The sequence below is a fragment of the Antedon bifida genome, chromosome 6, assembly GCF_963402885.1.
Source record: "Antedon bifida chromosome 6, ecAntBifi1.1, whole genome shotgun sequence".
In the NCBI taxonomy this organism is placed as follows: Eukaryota; Metazoa; Echinodermata; class Crinoidea; order Comatulida; family Antedonidae; genus Antedon; species Antedon bifida.
In genome coordinates this window covers 25,156,755-25,174,340 of record NC_136231.1, presented here as the reverse complement: position 1 = coordinate 25,174,340, position 17,586 = coordinate 25,156,755, and the positions used below count along the sequence as shown (strand labels likewise).

Sequence of the window (17,586 nt, the reverse complement as noted above, 5' to 3'; positions counted from 1 at the left end):
TTCCAAGAAGCTGATCAACTGCCACAACATACGCCACCAGCGTCGAAAAGAAAAATTACCATCAAAATTAAAAACGCAAAAATCTAAAACTGAATTTTAAAAAAAATGAATGTTTTGGGAAAACCGGGTAAGATAATTTACTAAAAATCCCGCCTGCTTATCCAGTAGTTAATGCTCTACCTGTTACCATAGTTATCTAGGCTAGGCCTAGGTAGTAGGCCGGCCGTAGTCTAACCGTACGTAGGCCTAGGCCTAGGCTAACTAAACTAAGGGGGCAGGGGTTAGGCCTAGAGGCTAACTAGAGTCTAGCTAGAAAGGAGGCAAGGGGCCCGGGCCGGGTGCTACTACTAGTATTAGCCTAGCTAGGCCTACTCTTGTGCCTGTACTATCAATTCACTGCAATCAAATGTACTTATTTCTTATATTATATTTTCGGTCAGTCTAATAATAATTAGGCCTACCGAAAACAACTGAAAACAAACCGAAAACAGATTTGTATAATTTTTTTTTATAATTTCGCCCTCTACCCTCTACAGCAAACAAAGACAATTCCCGGATAGCCTGTAAGAAATGTGGTTATGTTGGCCACTTGACATTTCAATGTCGTAATTTTCTGCAAGTTGACCCGGAAAAGAATGTTACGTTAGATATCAGCAGTACTAGTAGTGAGAGCAGTGAAGAGGAGTATCAAACGCCACTTAAGCCAGTCGTAGAAAAACGTAAGTATTGGAAGACAAACTGTTGATTGTCTATTGGATGGTTGGTTTGACTCACTTAAGCCAGTCGTAGAAAAACGTAGGATATTAACTGCTTTCTATTGGTTTGTTTGACAACGGGACATTAAAACTGAACAATCTTCTTTGTTTATTATCTATTAAACTCTGTCAGACTAGTTTGAAAAAAGTGTGATATACCCAAATATGGTAGTGATATACCCAAATATGACAGTGATATGACATCATCATGTCCATATATTGGGCATATCACATTTTTTTGTCACAAAGTTTAATTGTAGCTTCAATATGCAATGTAATAAGAAAAATAACTATATTTTAAAATAAAAATGCAAAAAAGTGTAATTTTTTAAATATGTATTTTTTTTATACAGATAAAAAAGAAAAGAAGAAAGAATCTAAACACAAATCAAGAGAAAAACATAAGAAATCAAAAAAGAAGAAAGAACACAGTAAAAGGTAAATCAAGAAAAACAATAAATGGGTTATTTGGTCATGTTATAAATATACAGTAGAACAACTCTTTTGGATACTTTGTATAAAATGAACAAGGGGCAATACTTTTTTACACTACAGCCAACCCATATTTGTAAAACCAGAAACTTTCGCGAATTGGTTACATCGGCCATTTTCGTGACATAAAACTTTTGCGAATTTGAAAAATAAGTACAAGTAAATACTGTAACAAGATCGTGTATGGATTGCGCGACTTTTGTGTTATAAAGACACTAATATGTAAGTATTATAATATGTATGCAAGCCTACTGTACATTCTAAAATTATTCGTGGCATGAAACTTTCGCGAATTTCAATCACTCGTTTGTTTAATTTAATGTGCGCGAAATTTTCTTGTTTTACAGAATGTGACAATCCCTATTAAGGGGACACTTTTTTGTTGTCCTAAATCTGTCCCCTTAATATTATATTGTATCATAGTTCACGCTTTTTGTTAAAATAGCTTTTTTTCAATGTTTATATGTGTTTTTATTATATAAAAAGGTAGTAGATATTGTCTTTGTTGTATGTTCTCCATTATCGTTATTTTTTAGATTATGTTTTATGATGGAAAATAAAGGTTGATTGATAATATTACTTCCTACTACTGCAATTACATTATGGAGGTTCTGGGAAGTTGAGAGTTTCAGTTTGCTTGTCATCATCAGCAATATAAATTGTCTCCACCAGGGAATTTTCTTTAATTACTATTCTAGATTTTACATTGAAATGTAACTAATAAACAGTATTTTTATTTTTTTTGTCAGACGTTCACGTTCTCGTAGTCCACATTCCTCAGAAAGTTCAACGGATGACGACAGTGATTCCGAATCAGATCAACGTCGATCAAGTCACAGACACAAGAAATCCAAGCACAAAAGTAAAGATCGATCAAAACATAGAAGATACAAGAAAAAGAAAAGAAAACATTCCGACAGTGATGAATAGGCAATTACAAACAAGTGCTTTTATTTAAATCAACAACATTCTGCAGTTCAGGTCTATTTTTGCTACTGAAGTTTTCAAATAAAATAATAATAAAAAATGACAAGTTTTGTTTGTACTTTTTATAATCATTGTAATTGGAAACATACAAACGCTATATGTTTTAAGTATGTGCAATATTTTCCATGTGTGATGCTGTGATTTTCAAAACGATGATATGAATTACTGTACTATCATTTCTTTAACATTAACATTTCTGAAATCTGAAGTCCCAGTGGTCTCTTACGAATCATTTTATTGCAGTTTATAATCATAAATTGAAGTTTAACAATCATAAAATATTGGACACAAAAAACAAACAGAAGCAAAAGGTAGATTACATACACAAACACACAAAAAAACCACTAACAAATTAATGCAATTACTTAATCGTTTAAGCCGAATTAATTAGGTAAAAAGATTTTATGTTATAAGAGAATTTTTATATACAATTATTAAGATATTTACAAATTTAAGCCTAAAAAATAATGAAATTGCACAATCACATTCAGTAATTTAGAAATCATAAATTAAAATGGCGGTATACTATTAATGAAATATTTATAGAATACAAAACCATCGACAATTGAGCTCGCCATTTTATCATTCCTCGCTCCTGGTAGGAGTTCTTCCATTATAGTGGTGTTGTCCATGTATTTAACAAGTTGAATTTAGGCTCAAAAGAAAATATATTATATATTAAAATATGAAAAATCAAAATATTAAATACAGTACATGGTGTATTCTGAAAGTGTAGTTATCAAAATCTAAATCTTTACTTATATTGTTTGAAGAATTTAAATCCAATGTTTGTCTAAAACTTCTTTCTTTTTGATGTTTGCTGATTGATCAATTTTCTTTCCAAGTCACTGATTGTTCTTTTTAATGTGCAGATTTCTTTTTCCGATGCTTCCTTTGCAAATTTAAGTTTCTACAAAAACAAAATTAAAATTATCTGTCATATTTCTGAACGCATTTCATTTCATATTTTTTAGCTACCCAGATTTACGTATACAGTACTGTAGTTTGGTAATTTTAAATGAACCAGTGAGTGCTCACTGGTTAAACCCAAGAGCTTGGAAGAAAAAAGGGCATAAAAAAGGCATTAAAAAGGCTAAAAGCACCCAAGGCATCTATCATTAGAGGGCCACTTAGTGTTCCTAAACCAGAGGCCTCTGAGTTATGTCACTCAAAAGAACAGGTCATTTCTAATAGCAAAATAGAAAAAAAAAGTTCTATAAATTAAATTACACAAAGTAATTTCTAAAAGGTTAAATAAATTCTATAAGAAATGAGACCTGTCTAAAGATGTCACTGTTGCTAGAGGCGTTTCTGTTGCCAACTTGCTGTGATTTCGTTGCCTGTTTCTGTAGTTTGGACATTTTTGCGTCGTACTGCAAAACAAATAAAGTTTCCTTCAAATAACTTTGAATTCAGCATTTATTATTACCATTTTGTTTATTCAGCATGCATGGGTTTGGGGTCAATTATGTGGTGTAGTTGACAAGTGTGAAGTAACCCAACAATTTTACTGACAAAGTCTGATGCACGGAATAGCATTATTATAATTCTCAAAAGGAGCAGAGATAGTCACATATGTGGACGGTTAATTAACATTACATATTACGCTTCAACGATTTTGCATTGAATACACTGTAGATCTTATAGGATGGCAAGCATAGGGTGGAGCTTATTAATATTAGTCGCTTGTTGACACACTTTTTTTGTCAAAATAGTTTGATAGTGTAGACAGAGCTTTAGAATTAACATCAAGCTTCCAACAGTTTGCAGTTTTACCTCTAATTTGAGTTTTACAATCTCTGTATGTTTGGCTTTTTCTGCATCTGCCATTTGTTTCTGAAGCAATTTCACACTTTGTGTTTTTTCATCTAATTTTCTCTCAAGGATGCAAACTTCTTTTTGCTCTAGAAATAAATACACAAAGCATTACTATAAAAACATGTCTAACAATCGGTCCTACTTGCTGGTGCATTTTAATAGATTTTGTACTGAATTGTATCACATTTTGATATATATTGATTTTGTTGTAATTTTGTTTCATATTCAGGGAGATTTTATTTGATTATAACACATGTTACCATATTACATCGAAAAAAAATAAACGCCTCCCTCGAATAAACGACCCCCTAAAAACCCTCCCAAACAATAAACGCCCTGGGGAGTTTATTTTTAATAAATGCAGTATTTATTTAGAAATAGATGATTAAGTCCTAGTTTATTGCATCCACCATCCACCTACTTTCTAGTTTGCCATCCTGGATTACACTGGCTACTTCCTCTGTATGCTTGTCAATCATATCTTGTCTTTCTTTTTTCCATTTATCCTCATTTTCTTTATTTTCCTTTAAAATACCACAGAAGACAAAATAAAACATAGACCAAAATTTAACCAAACAGGCTTAATATTGAAAGTATAAGGACTATAATAAAATTATGAAGAAGGTACCTTGTTCTGCCTTGCTATTGTTTTCTTCAAATCCTCAATCTCATCTTTTAATGTTCTATTCTGATCTTTAAAATTAATAATAAAATGTTTAAAAAATAAAAGAAGATGCTTAACCTATCAGACAATACAGTTAAATGTTAAAAAGCTGTAGCAAACATTTTGCTATACCACTAAATTTTGAAATATTCTCCTCATCTGTTCTATGTGCAACATTACTAAAGACAGTAAAATATGTAAAACTGTATTGAATTTAAATGGTGTACAAACAAGTTTTGTTTAACATGCATTCTCAGAGAGAATAAAACACAGTAGTACCGTAGTAGTACAGTTTACAATGTAGTACCTTCTATATGACATCTTGTTGTCAGGATATCTTGAAGTTTATCCACCAACTTATGCATCTCGTTTGCATCTAATACAAAAGAAATACTAATTTTTAAACTATGTTTTTTGTCATTTATTTGTCTATGTCTTTTGTTATGTGTATTTATTGATTTATTCAACTTTGTTTTACAAGGGTAGATCTAACAGCTGTACTACAGCAGTACAGCTGACTTGAAGAGCCCTCTTTCTTAACAACAATACAAAAATATACAGATGACATAAAGATACAAGAGGATTCATAAAGTTAAAATTCTCAAACAAAATAGAAATGTTAAAATCAGAGTGCAGTGTAACTTTATTGCTATATCCTATCTACGGTAAATACATTTTCACCAAACTTAATTGTTTTATTGATTGCGAACACAAACCTTTCATTGCATTCTTCTCCTTCGTCTCACATGCTTCACATTGCCTTTTCATTGACTTAATGTCTAGTTCATACCTTTGATTAGTTTCCCATAACTCATCTATTTGCTATAAAAAAATAAAATGTCAGTACAATAATTATTATTAAATAAATAAATATAAAGAAATCATGTTTTAATTTTAATGACTGCTTTGTATCACTCATTTCTTTCATAACATTTAATTTACAAACTCTGACAATAATTATTATATGAAGAAATCATGTGTTTTAATTTTAATGACTGCCTTTTATGTGTGTTTTTGTGGAGGGGTAAACAATTTAAAACAAGCAATCAAAAACATTCATAAATCATAAGCTACCTTTTGCCAGTTGTGAATGTCTTGTACGAGTTCATCAAGATTTACATTTCTTCTTAATAATAATAGGGACATACTGTATTAATGCTAAAAAAGACCAAAATTAGTTCAGGCTGATGATAAATAAGGTCAGCACAGCATGCAGCAGGGCCATAAATAGAGGGCTAGCCAAGGGGCATGGTGGGGTGGGATACTGCAGTTACTAGACTTGAGCACGTGACATGCATGGTTGCTAGACTATTTTTAATTAGGCCTAGGCCTAGGCCTAGGCCTAGATAGGCTTATACATAAAGAATAGATAGGCCTATGGGAGACCATGCAAGGAGCGTAGTAGCATTTAGTATAGTATACTAGCCTAGAAAATAAACTTAATAATAATAATAGTAATTCAAAAGTTACCTAATTTTACTCTTTTGCTGATTTTATTAGGAATACCAAAAAAAGAGAGGAAAAAAGTTTTCTGTTAAAGTGTTCGTTGAGGGCGCGCTATTTTAATCAATTTTTATTTCCAGAAGCATTTTATTTATAATTAAAATAAAAACTCAATATAAAATACTACATATTAGTAATTTAAAAAAGGTGAACCTATTTTTTGTACTGTTTAAATATTAACTAGACCTAAGGTTTTAAAATTGTGCTTTGAATGAAATAGTAAGCCATAGATTCATAGAATATATTTATTTCAAAAAATGTGATGTACCTGGCAACGCGAAACCCGCGAAACATGAAAATCATCGTCGTTGTTGATCGTGTCGCGGAGACACGAATCTGTTGTTTTATGTTTATTATGTTATTGTATTAAACAAAAGAAGTAATATTATTTAGGGATAGTCCCTAACTGAATTATATGAATAGTAATATTATTCGTCTTTTTGGTTTAATGTTGTAATCTAGGTTAGGCTAGGCCTAGCTAGTTGCTACACACACACACAGACAGGCCTTTAGTTAGTTAGTAAGCCTAGCTACTACAGGCCTAGGCTAGGCATCTAACTTGCCTTCCTCCTTCCTACCTAGTTAGGCCAAGGCTACCTTCACTACAGACAGGGCCTATCTAGGCCTAGTACAGGCAGAGTGTGTGCTTACTACCTAGCAAGGAGGCAGTTAGTGGGCTATAATAATAAAAAAGAGGTCTTTACTTACTATAAAATAATACTAGGCCTAACTCTACTTACAAAGTCTTGCGCATCTACTCCTGGTGGTGGTGGTGTGATGAGGCCCTCGTTTGCCTTTTAATTTATTTTTACTCGAGCTCTCGCATCGACAGCACACCTAACATCTTGCATTTTCACCTTTTTTTTTCAATTTACTGTACTTAAAAAAGTTACGCAATTTGAAATTGTGCAAGGATTATTGTGTCATCCTTAAATCTATTATTTATATGATTCAAAAGAAAAACAAACAAAATGTTTAATTTCAATATAGAAGATGTCTTTTCAAAGAATCAATAAAAAATCAAGTATAAAACATAAGAAGAGAACCAAGAAACAACCAGATTGGGATGTTAGTGTCATTTTTTTTATATAATTTATTTTTACAGTATTGTATAATAAATGTTTGTCTAATGTTTGATAAAAAAAATCATACTTCTAACCTTTATATCTTAATCTATTTTTATTGCTGTTAAAAATGTGAGCCCTCAAAATTGGAAAAATATGTTATTATATTTATGCTTTTTACTTAACTAAATACAACCAAACTATGTCATATTGTGTGCACTCGTATGCGGAAATATTGAGAGGTGTGTCCTCACTCCTCACCTCGACAAGGTTTGATGGTTTCTAGGTCCAGTTGACTATTGACGATACATTGATTGACCTGACCTAGATTGGTCGTCGATCGTCGCAAATCGAAAGCTCCCTATTACTAAAAATAGCCATTTGATAATGAATTATTGTTTACAAATATAGAACATTTAATTGAACATTGTAACTAAATAAATGTTTTTATCGTTTATACTATTTTTATATTTATTTTCAGGCCACTGTTTCAGATCTCACTGTTCATAAAATGAGCCCAGAAGAGCAGGTACGATTTATAAAAAATCATTTAATTATAATGAAAAGATTCTTTGACATAAACACTTAAAAAAAAAATTTATAATGCAAAAGCCTCAATGTGCTAAACAGCAAAAATGAAATGCCAGAAAAGAGTTTTTAAAGCAATTTAGGTTGCGGACGCATTCATGATAATTGTGGTGATACAGTACTAGTATTTACTATAAAAACATACATTAATTTTTTATAATCTTGAAATTGTTTATATTGTGTAATAGGCTAGAAGAAAACAGGTTCATAGGTCAAGTAATTTGGAAGCAGTTAAGAAAGAGCAGGCAGAGAGATCACTTAGAAGAGGTAATGCCTTTGCGTCATGTGATTGTACTTAATTCCAAAGGCCAAAATACCGTTCTGTATACGAGTGAGTGAGTGGCCGGGCGGTTAAGACAGTGGAACCGTAATAAGTAGCCATAACATCGGCAAGGGTTCGAGGCTCACTCACTCCATGGTTCTGGTGGTAGAACGAGTCTTTTCGGATAAGGGCTATAAACCATAGGTCCAGTGTACACATCTGGCTCATGTGCACTTTAAAGAACCTAGTACATCTTTCGAGACGATTAGGGGGTTACCCAGGTGTACTAGTTCACAAACAGCCACTGTCACAAACTCATCATATATATATACACACTGGGCCCTCTCGGAGAACAGTCTTTGACTTGACTGAAGAGGCTACCCAGTATAAAGAATAAATAATAAAATATAGATTTTAAAAAAAACATGCATAGGCTTCTTTCACCTTTATAACCAAATAAAAAACCAATAAAGGATATACAATAATACAGTACATATTAATGTAATATGTTTTATACTTTAATTCAAATGATATATAGAATAAAATAATAAATAATAAAGATAATTTAAAAAAAAATATAATAATACAGTAATTATACATACACTTTTCTTTTTTCAGCAAAAGCAAGTAGTTTGGAGGACTCCTCCAAGAGTGCATTTATTCGCGAGATCCTTTATGATCAAACGCAACTAAGTGATGTTGTTGCCCACACAGATCGTGTCATGTCCGTTGTTAAAGATCTTTTTGCGGATGACCCTCATAGACGTGAAGCATTTCCAAATGTCACCCTTGCCCCTCAACCGTCTAATGTGCAGCAAAGGTATATGTGTGGGGTTTTTTCTTTATTAGTGTTTTCAATATTGTTACAGTTTTCAAAAGTTTTCAAATATTGATTGAATGTAATAGAATGTTGTACAATAATAGTATCTATAATAATTGTGAATGTATGTAGACAGTTTTCCCAAGTTTCCAAAAATTGTGGGTTTTCAAGCAAAAACAAACATGGCATTTTACTTTTAATTAAAACTGCTTGCACTGTTTCCAACGATGTCATCTTTCTACATATCTTCAACAAATGTTTTTATCTGGTTCATATAATAACTATCTGTATATAATTTTTTACGTTAAACCATTCATGAATACGTACGTGTGCAACGTTTTAACTTTTTTTCAACAAATCTTCATCTGGCAATGACTAGATGTTAGTACTGTAGGTTTGCTAGTTGCAGAGCAGCGCCCCCTATTAGTACTATGTACGTTAGGCCCTAATTATGAATGGTTAACGTAAAAAATTATATACAGATAGGTATTATATGAACCAGATAAAAACATTTGTTGATGATATGTAGATGACATCGTTGGAAACAGTGCAAGCAGTTTTAACTAAAAGTAAAATGCCATGCTTGTTTTTGCTTGAAAACCCACAAATTTCTGGGAACTTTAGAAAACTGTCTTCAGATCTAAACTCTAATTATTATAATAATACAGATTGCAGGGTTCAGTATTTAGTTAACTAGGTTTACTTGAATCAATTCAATATGAGTTGTTTTTATTTGTTTTCTTTTTAATCAGTCTACAGGGACCATTATACATGCAACCACACTCAGAAAGTCAACTTTCTGTTCTTAGTGATACTATTATGGATCGCTATGCTCTCAATGATGTCACAAGTTCAAGTCAAGGTATGTCTATTAGAACTATCCCCCTCCCCATACCACCCCTACCCAAGTGCCTTCAAACCACCTTGCTCCCAACATTCTAAATATTCCCCTAATATATTTGGTTTTGAATCTACTGCCCAAGTGATGGATCTTATCAAATGCTAAATAAATACAAATTTAAAAAACAGATTGTGGTGTAAATGAATTTAAATAATTTTTCCTACTACTGGTGGATAGGTGTATGAACTGGTATATCTGAAAATTAACTTTTTAGCAAAGTAACCTGCAAAGTAGAGGCAAGTGAGTTAAAACTTTAAACTAGAAAAAATGTGTTAATTTATAACTAGATTCCACGATGGAGCAAGCATCTTCAGATGAAGAGAAAGAGAACGTTCCTTTGAACTTTCCACCAAGTGTTGTTGACATGAACAGATTTCACAGATTCATTGCCTCACAGCAGCAAAAGCCATCAAAACCAGATATACAGGTAATGGATATTTGATGATTAATATATTTTTTTTAGCTACTGTATATAAATAACTAAAAACATGACAATAAAGATATCTTATCAGGTTTTTTATTTGGTTAACAATTTTGTAGATACTTCCCGAGAAAGGACCAAGAAACAAAATTCTATATGATCATGGCAACATAAGAAAAACTCATGGTGAGTTAATAATATAAAGTCTTCATAGTGTTTTAAGTGTAGAATTTTTATTAAAACATATATACTCAACTATTGAGTCTAATAGTCATTCTGTGTGTGTTTCTGAGCTTGCGCAAAATAACTTTTCAACTTGGCAGCTGCAAGTTTATAATACGAAAGATTGCTAATGTGAGGTTCAAGAATAATCACCTCATTATTAATGATTTGCAGTTCACAAGGGAGATACCTCAAATTATCATTTTTTTAATTGAGGAATTAAATCTAACTTTTTACTTAGTTTTTTTAATTTTTATATATCTATGGTTTACAATATTTTAGCAGATGCCAACCAATCTAGCGCAGCTGATGTATCAATTGATACCTCTGTTGACATGCCACACCTGGCCATTAATGATACCACAAAGGTGAAGAAAAAAAGTAGAAAGAGGATTGATCATGAAGAAACAGAGGCAGAAACAAATAGAATTGACATCAGAAAGGTTAGTATTTTTGTTAAATTAAAATTTTGTTCAGAAAATACTGTGTTTACAGGTGTATAGTAGTATGGTTTTATATTGCCTTGGTCAAGCAACTTTCACTATCTAGATAAGTCTTCAACATTTTTCTAGTGTGTGCCAGTTTTGTAATTAAGAAATCATTTTGCGGGTCATATAGAGCCACAGCATAGCATGATAACTGATGGGGGTCAATATATTTTATGTCTTTTTTGAAAAGGTTATGCAGGGTGGAGATGTATTTGCATCTGATAGACATGTTGGTAGGCCTACATCACAAAGTACAGGATACACCACAACACTGTTGAACAGCATCAAGAGACTAGACAACTGCTTAACACAGGTAATCAAGCCATAGACAGGGTTTGAATGAGTTTTTCCATTAGTGAAAGTGATTTTAAATAGGCTTAACTGCCTAGCTAATAATCATTTTTACCCCCATTGTGGAAAAAAGCAACCCCTATATAAATCCTGTCTACACGCTTGGTAATATTGCTATTTGCATAGCACTAAAGGTTTTACACATTTCTGTTCATTTATTTGTTCTTTTTAAAAACTAAAATACACTTTCAATACAAATTTATTGATTTCCAAACCGGTTTAGTGACTGCAACATATAATATATAAACATATTTGAATGCCTGTTTTCTTCCTCTGGACCCTGCTCACAGGCCCCATAAGCTCCGAGGCCCCTGGGTTTAGCCAGTGAGTGCTCATAGCCGTTACGCCACTGCTTTATACAATGTAACTTCCTCAGAACAGTGCACCGTTTATATCAGCTGCTGCTTTACGGATGTTTTCGGAGAGCTTTTCCAACTTCATAAGTCTTTGATTGTTTAAGGTGATGGTGAATAATGTTGCCGAACTTCAATCAAACATGAGCAATTTGTTTCAAACATGTTTCGTTGTTACGCCGAACATATTATAACAATATTACATTTTATTAATATTAAAATTACAACTCCAGCCTCCCTCCCTCCTCCGTTGTGTAAATGAATTTGATTATGAATTACAGTTCACTTCTTTGTAGCATGATGTTTATCTAAAGGAAGAGCAGAATCATAGAATTAAAATGCAAGAACAGTTGCAGCAACAACAATCTCTTATGGATGCCCTTACAGAAGTAAATAAATACATTATTTCAAGTACATTGAATTAAAATATTAAGTATAATGCAGTAACTTACATTAAATATTCCCTTTATATTGCAAAACAGATGATATATTTATACAATGTACAGTAATAACAAAAAGGGCTTATTTAAACAACCCTGTGTGTGATATAGAAACTAATATAAGAAACGAAAACAACTTAATTTCATTCTTTTTTTTACTGAAAATTGTAGGATGTTATGAATATGAAAGATTTGTTGCTTAAATTGAGTTCACAGGCTGCAACTAATCAACAGGTTCATCAAATTCCAACAAGTAATTATCAATGTATTTATTTCTTATTCATACATAAACACCACACGCATAGAACAAATTCTAAATGATATACTGAAAATTATATATGGTGCACGTGCGTATAATTAAGAGACTAGTGCTATTCCACCATACCACGTCGAGAGTCGCTATTCAATCAAGTTTGAACAATACTATGAAAGGCCCAGTTGTCCAATGGTTAGGACATCTGCATATCAAGCAGATGGTTCCAGGATCCTATCTCGTTTGGGGCGACCTTTTCTCATTATCTAAGATTTCCTCATATTATCGTTTCAAATTAATTTTTCAGTATATCACCGGATGGTTTAGAATTCATGTTCTGTGTATATAAACACCACAGGCATAGAACAAATTTTAAACCACCCGGTGATATATATAGAAATAAGTGCAAATAAATTGTTGAAGTGAACACTTTATAATGTACTTTTACCTACTTTAGTGTATACAGGTAATACATTAATTTTATGCAAGCATGACCTTCATAATTATCAGTTTGTTTTGTATATTACTTTTTGATGAAGTTTTATTTCATTGTCAATGGTCATTTTATTTCACTTTCATCAGGTCTGCATCAGCAACATGTACAACCACAACATACAAATGGCATGACGATAGCTAGACAACAAGGGAGTCTGCAAGACTCAAACCAACAACATTCTTTTCCATACAAGACAGAAGACACCAGAAGAGTGATGGATAGACCAGATGATCAAGAACAGCAACCTTCTTTGCCACACAAGAAAAGCATGGGTATTACTCAAAGAGGTTTGCCCACAGCTCCACCAGAAAGGTCTGGAGATGGCGTCACAGCTAATCAAAGAGAACTATTTAGTTCTTCACAAGATAACCTTTCTCATAGTCATGAAGATGGAGTTCCTTCAGGAATTCTTCCAGATCCACCAATTCCATCCGTACCTGAGAAATCACATCTGTCATACGTTGGTAGTCTTAGTCATGTCCAACCATCAATGACTGCTCTGATGTTGTCACCACCACGGCAAAAGGACAGAAGCATGCTGTCAAAACCACAAGGTGTGAGACATCTCCGCTGGAATCTTCCTGATAACGATGATGTACAGTTTAATCAACCGCAGTATTCAGGGGATGGTATATATAATACAGATATTTTAAATGCTGAAAAAGATATTGCAGCATTTAACACTCATACACAAAACACTGGATCAAATTCTTTTGATGTCTCAAATTTGTCTACCAAGCCTACATCATTTGCTACAACTATAAACCATCCAGAGTCACTGTTAGGTCATCATCAGCAAATCAAATATGATCATGGGATTTTTCCAATCCTTCAAACAACTTTAAAAGAAGTACCAAAAGTCTCGGAAGCACAGTTAGACATCAACCGCAAAATGCAGGCACTTTCTCAAGAGCATGCTGAAGCTCAGTTAAGATTGGCTAAACTTCAGACAGGCTTACCTGCATTCCTGGAGAAATCTACCAATGTACAATCTCTTATACTCTCACCAGCTGTTTCACCGATTCCCTTTGAAGTTGAAACCCAGAATCATCCATCTTCTGCTGAAACTGTTCAAGCACAAAAGATAACCGTAGCTCTTCCAAGGGTTGAAGAATTGGAGATCTCTGCCACCAGTACACCATCTCCTAAGAGTAATCTAAGTGACCTTATCAAAAGGTATAGTACAGTAATTGAAAATACTAATTAAATACAATTTATAAACAGTGCTTTTTTTAGTTAGTTTAGGCTGATGTGTCAAAGTATTTACTTAGATGTAAAGATGGCACCAAGTTAATATAAGATTCATTGTTATTTCAGGCAAAGCACAAGTGGTGAACGTTTTTCCAAACAAAATAAACAAATTATCCATCAAGGGAGTACACCTCTAGCAGCTTCAAGGCAAAAAGTAAGATAATTGGGAAAGTGAAATATCGGGAGAATTTATAGCCAAACAATAGGGGGGAACTATAAATTGAAAAAATTCATCAAAATTATTTAAAACTATCTTGGGCATCTGCTATTTAATAAACAATGCATATGTCAGGCAGGTTTCCTCAACTGTGTTGAGAAGACATCCATGTTTCTCCTTCAGTTGACAAACTAGAGCATGGTAATATTTATTGCTATCCGTTTAAAACAAAGACAAAAATCACAATTATTTACATTACATCAATAAGTAAAATAAGACCTTTTAAGCTCGAAAACTTGTCTCAGAATTAGTAAGCATAAATAACACATTTAAATTGTCGGGATGTTTTTTTTTTCTTATCACAAATAATCTAGTGAAATTATCCCATATTTTGAGGCAAAAAGACTGAAATTAACAGGAACCTGCCATGATTAACGTGACAAGTGTGTCTAATTAAATATATTAAAGAATTAATCTTTATTTTTAACCACTCCAAATAGGGAACAGATGAAGGATTCTTTGCACTAACAGCACATGTCGGAAAATGATTGGCAGTGACTGCCCAGCAAAGAGCAATTCTCCGTATAAATATACCAATATCTGAGAATGTCAACTATATTTTCTAAACATTCTTCCAGAAATTCTGATGGTGGAAGTTATAAATAGAGCTATTTGATCCAGTACGTGTTAATGAAGTATATATAGCACACTCTATGGCGAGATTATCTTACAGTAAAAAAAGATAACTTAAAAGAAATATGTTGTATATTAAGTGCGTATGGATAAATTGACATACAATATTCCATTAGAGTTTGTTTATTGTCAAATGCACAATAAAATAGAGTTGTACTTTTTGTTTGCACAAAATGTTCAACAGTACAAATTATGAACTTTACTAATTATAAATATAAAAGTTGAAGTGTATGCACTGTAATTATATTATATAATTTGAAAAAAAAAAGTGTTCCTATTTAGTTATATAAAAAAAAAACTACTGTATGAAAATATTTACTGTATATGTTTTACATTTATTTAAAATATTATTATAACTTTACGTTTTATCTGATAACTTTCGTTTCACCTATTTGGTGTTATTCTACTTATTGTGTGACTATATTTATCAGAAATTAAAGAAGCATTTCAAGACCAACTACATAGGCTATTCCTATTTTATTCAATTCTTATTCAATATTTTATTAAAGACTAAAGTCCATATAGGGGCCTGGAAACAATGGATCATAGGCAGTATAATAGGAACCAAGCCTGTTTTTATAGCAATAATAAAGAATAAACTTAGAAATAGAGCAATGATTGAACACAAATCTATATTGTACAAAACCCATATTTTTCACTACTACTACTATGAATAAACTTAAAAGGCCCATGATTGGCTAAGAGTTTTGAGTAAATCAGCCAATCGTTTGGCTTGTCTTAGGGCTTATAAACCTTGACCTCACTCTGGGATCGATAGTCTGCAGCTAGCTCTGCGAAGCGAATCGCACACACACTTCCAAGGCAGAAAGTACTGTACTTAGTCTCTATTGCATTTACCCGGCTCCAGGCTGGCACTAGTATACGGAAACTACATCTCTACTAAAACAGTAGAACGGCTAAATTCGGACTGACTATACTAGTTTGTTTGCTGTAGATTGTGATTATTTAAAGCTAACTCCCCAGAGTCATACAAGTCCATTTTTCAGCTTGAGGATGAATGCATTTGGAAAGGCAGATGAGGTGAGTTTATCGTGCTTGAATGTTTTATTAACCCTGGATTGTTTGCAGGTTGTTTTGGTCGGTCGGTCCTACCTATCATTCTTGCTGCAGCCACTGTACTGTAATTAATCTCATGTTATAGCTTGTTCGCTGGTTTTCATGTAGGCCTAAACATTTATTTGATTAAAGTTATCAAGATTCTTAATTTCTTGCTTGTACACTAAAAGCCTGTTTTCTAGTAGATTTTTATGTGAAAACATAATCGTTAAAACTGGCCAATCAAATGGTTTACAATTTACGTCATCAAAGTTTGTGAAAAAAATATGCGCCGATAATTCTTACGTTAAGAAATCAGCTTCTGTAAATCCTCTAGTTGACAGCATCAAGAACCGGCTGCGCATGTGATGTGTGATCTTCCGTTTGCAATAATTCATTTGAACACACTAATATGTTTTCTCATGGCGCTATGGACTTGGATGTTATACTTTTCAATTATAGGCCTAGTGCATTTTATTCTCTAATGCTTGGTTTCCACTCTACAGATGCAACACAAGTACGCAACGCAAGTTAGTTGACACAATCACAAGCGATGAGTTATTCAAACTGTCGCTTGTCATGGTCAAGTTTAAGAGTCATGTCAGTGCTGCCAATTCTAGCGGTCCCTCATTATCCACAATAGTGTCTGTGTGAACTATAATTAGTGAGCCTCAATACTATACTATACATCAATAAAAACACAGACAAAAGCGAACCCAAAAAACTATCATTTGCACAGCACCATAGCCTCTAAATCCCCAAAAATGGCTTTACATCCCTTTAGGGTCCCAGAGGGGCATCAATAGCAGATCCAAAATATTGAAATGATCCAAGTCCCCATACCTGTGGAAGAAAAAAAGACAAATTTTATTGAGTTGCAAATGCAGGATTTTGCAATTTAGGAGAAGAAATATATTTGAAAAATCACTTTCCACACATAATATGCTTGTAATGTACAGTAAAGCAGTCCATTGTCATTTCTACTTTGCTACACAGTTTAGATTAAAGTAGAAAATAGATTAAATAGTCTAAGGTTGTACTTTTGTGACTCCTATTTAAAGTGTAATGATAATAGACCTTGATGTTTGTGTTATTAGATTTGCATATCAGATTCTGACTCAGTTACTCACTGATCATCTATGAAATTCAGAGAAAGTGTTGTTATTTTGATTTCTATTATATAAAATTTATAATTTTAAAAAGGTGTTTAAATTTGTTTTTTTAATCTATTGGTATAAAAACCTTGATAATTTGATTGTTGTAGGATTTACCTGTATAACACCTTTATTAGGTAATCACTCAAGCATGAAATTGATGTGAATTATACCTCTTTCTAAAATTAATATATAGGATAGTCTTGCACAATTTTCATATTATGACATACAGTATAGAGTGAGAAAGATGTGGCAGTAAGCCTGAATAAATACGAATATGTATTCATTTAAATGTCACACCTGAACATTCTATGATTTATATTGACGGATAATGATTGATATATATTTGATGCTAACTGTAAACTAAAATGTATCATTCATTAATTTAATCCAACGT

At 32.7% G+C, this 17,586-nt stretch overlaps 5 protein-coding genes across 9 annotated transcripts in view; 4 read left to right on the top strand and 1 right to left on the bottom strand.

The window, feature by feature from the left end:
- LOC144844264 (glyoxylate reductase/hydroxypyruvate reductase-like) overlaps positions 1–5,996 on the top strand; it is a 91,451-nt gene extending 85,455 nt beyond the window's left edge. The window contains exon 9 of the mRNA XM_078701095.1: positions 5,987–5,996. The gene's annotated coding sequence lies outside the window, so the exon portion shown is untranslated. The remainder of the gene's footprint in view (positions 1–5,986) is intronic.
- LOC144844278 (uncharacterized) lies at positions 8–2,280 on the top strand. The gene is made up of 4 exons (XM_078701123.1): positions 8–127; positions 537–719; positions 1,109–1,193; positions 1,997–2,280. The coding sequence occupies exons 1-4, from the start codon at positions 106–108 to the stop codon at positions 2,175–2,177; spliced, it is 471 nt and encodes a 156-aa protein (XP_078557249.1). The 5' UTR covers positions 8–105; the 3' UTR covers positions 2,178–2,280.
- Positions 2,673–5,862, bottom strand: LOC144845746 (uncharacterized). Its single transcript, XM_078703176.1, has 8 exons — positions 5,791–5,862; positions 5,433–5,538; positions 5,024–5,092; positions 4,681–4,745; positions 4,474–4,576; positions 4,011–4,138; positions 3,512–3,607; positions 2,673–3,144 (listed from the first exon to the last, which is right to left on the bottom strand). The coding sequence occupies exons 1-8, from the start codon at positions 5,860–5,862 to the stop codon at positions 3,028–3,030; spliced, it is 756 nt and encodes a 251-aa protein (XP_078559302.1). The 3' UTR covers positions 2,673–3,027.
- Positions 5,997–6,512: 516 nt separating the features above from the next.
- Positions 6,513–15,455, top strand: LOC144845946 (uncharacterized). 4 transcript variants are annotated; one of them, XM_078703470.1, is made up of 15 exons: positions 6,513–6,641; positions 7,210–7,287; positions 7,765–7,812; positions 8,060–8,138; positions 8,752–8,953; positions 9,706–9,815; positions 10,142–10,281; positions 10,395–10,461; positions 10,783–10,940; positions 11,176–11,298; positions 11,986–12,078; positions 12,301–12,382; positions 12,965–14,054; positions 14,196–14,283; positions 14,787–15,455. In XM_078703470.1, exons 2-15 carry the CDS (start codon positions 7,213–7,215, stop codon positions 14,832–14,834), a joined length of 2,403 nt encoding a protein of 800 aa, XP_078559596.1. In that variant the 5' UTR covers positions 6,513–6,641; positions 7,210–7,212; the 3' UTR covers positions 14,835–15,455. The 4 variants fall into 4 exon arrangements, with proteins under 4 accessions (XP_078559596.1, XP_078559593.1, XP_078559594.1 ...); XM_078703467.1 differs by having other exon boundaries at positions 10,780–10,940; XM_078703468.1 differs by having other exon boundaries at positions 6,549–6,598; positions 7,213–7,287; positions 10,780–10,940.
- A 328-nt stretch (positions 15,456–15,783) lies between these two features.
- LOC144845947 (serine/threonine-protein kinase PLK2-like) overlaps positions 15,784–17,586 on the top strand; it is a 33,182-nt gene continuing 31,379 nt past the window's right edge. For both annotated transcript variants that reach the window (XM_078703472.1, XM_078703471.1), the window contains exon 1: positions 15,784–16,020. The gene's annotated coding sequence lies outside the window, so the exon portion shown is untranslated. The remainder of the gene's footprint in view (positions 16,021–17,586) is intronic.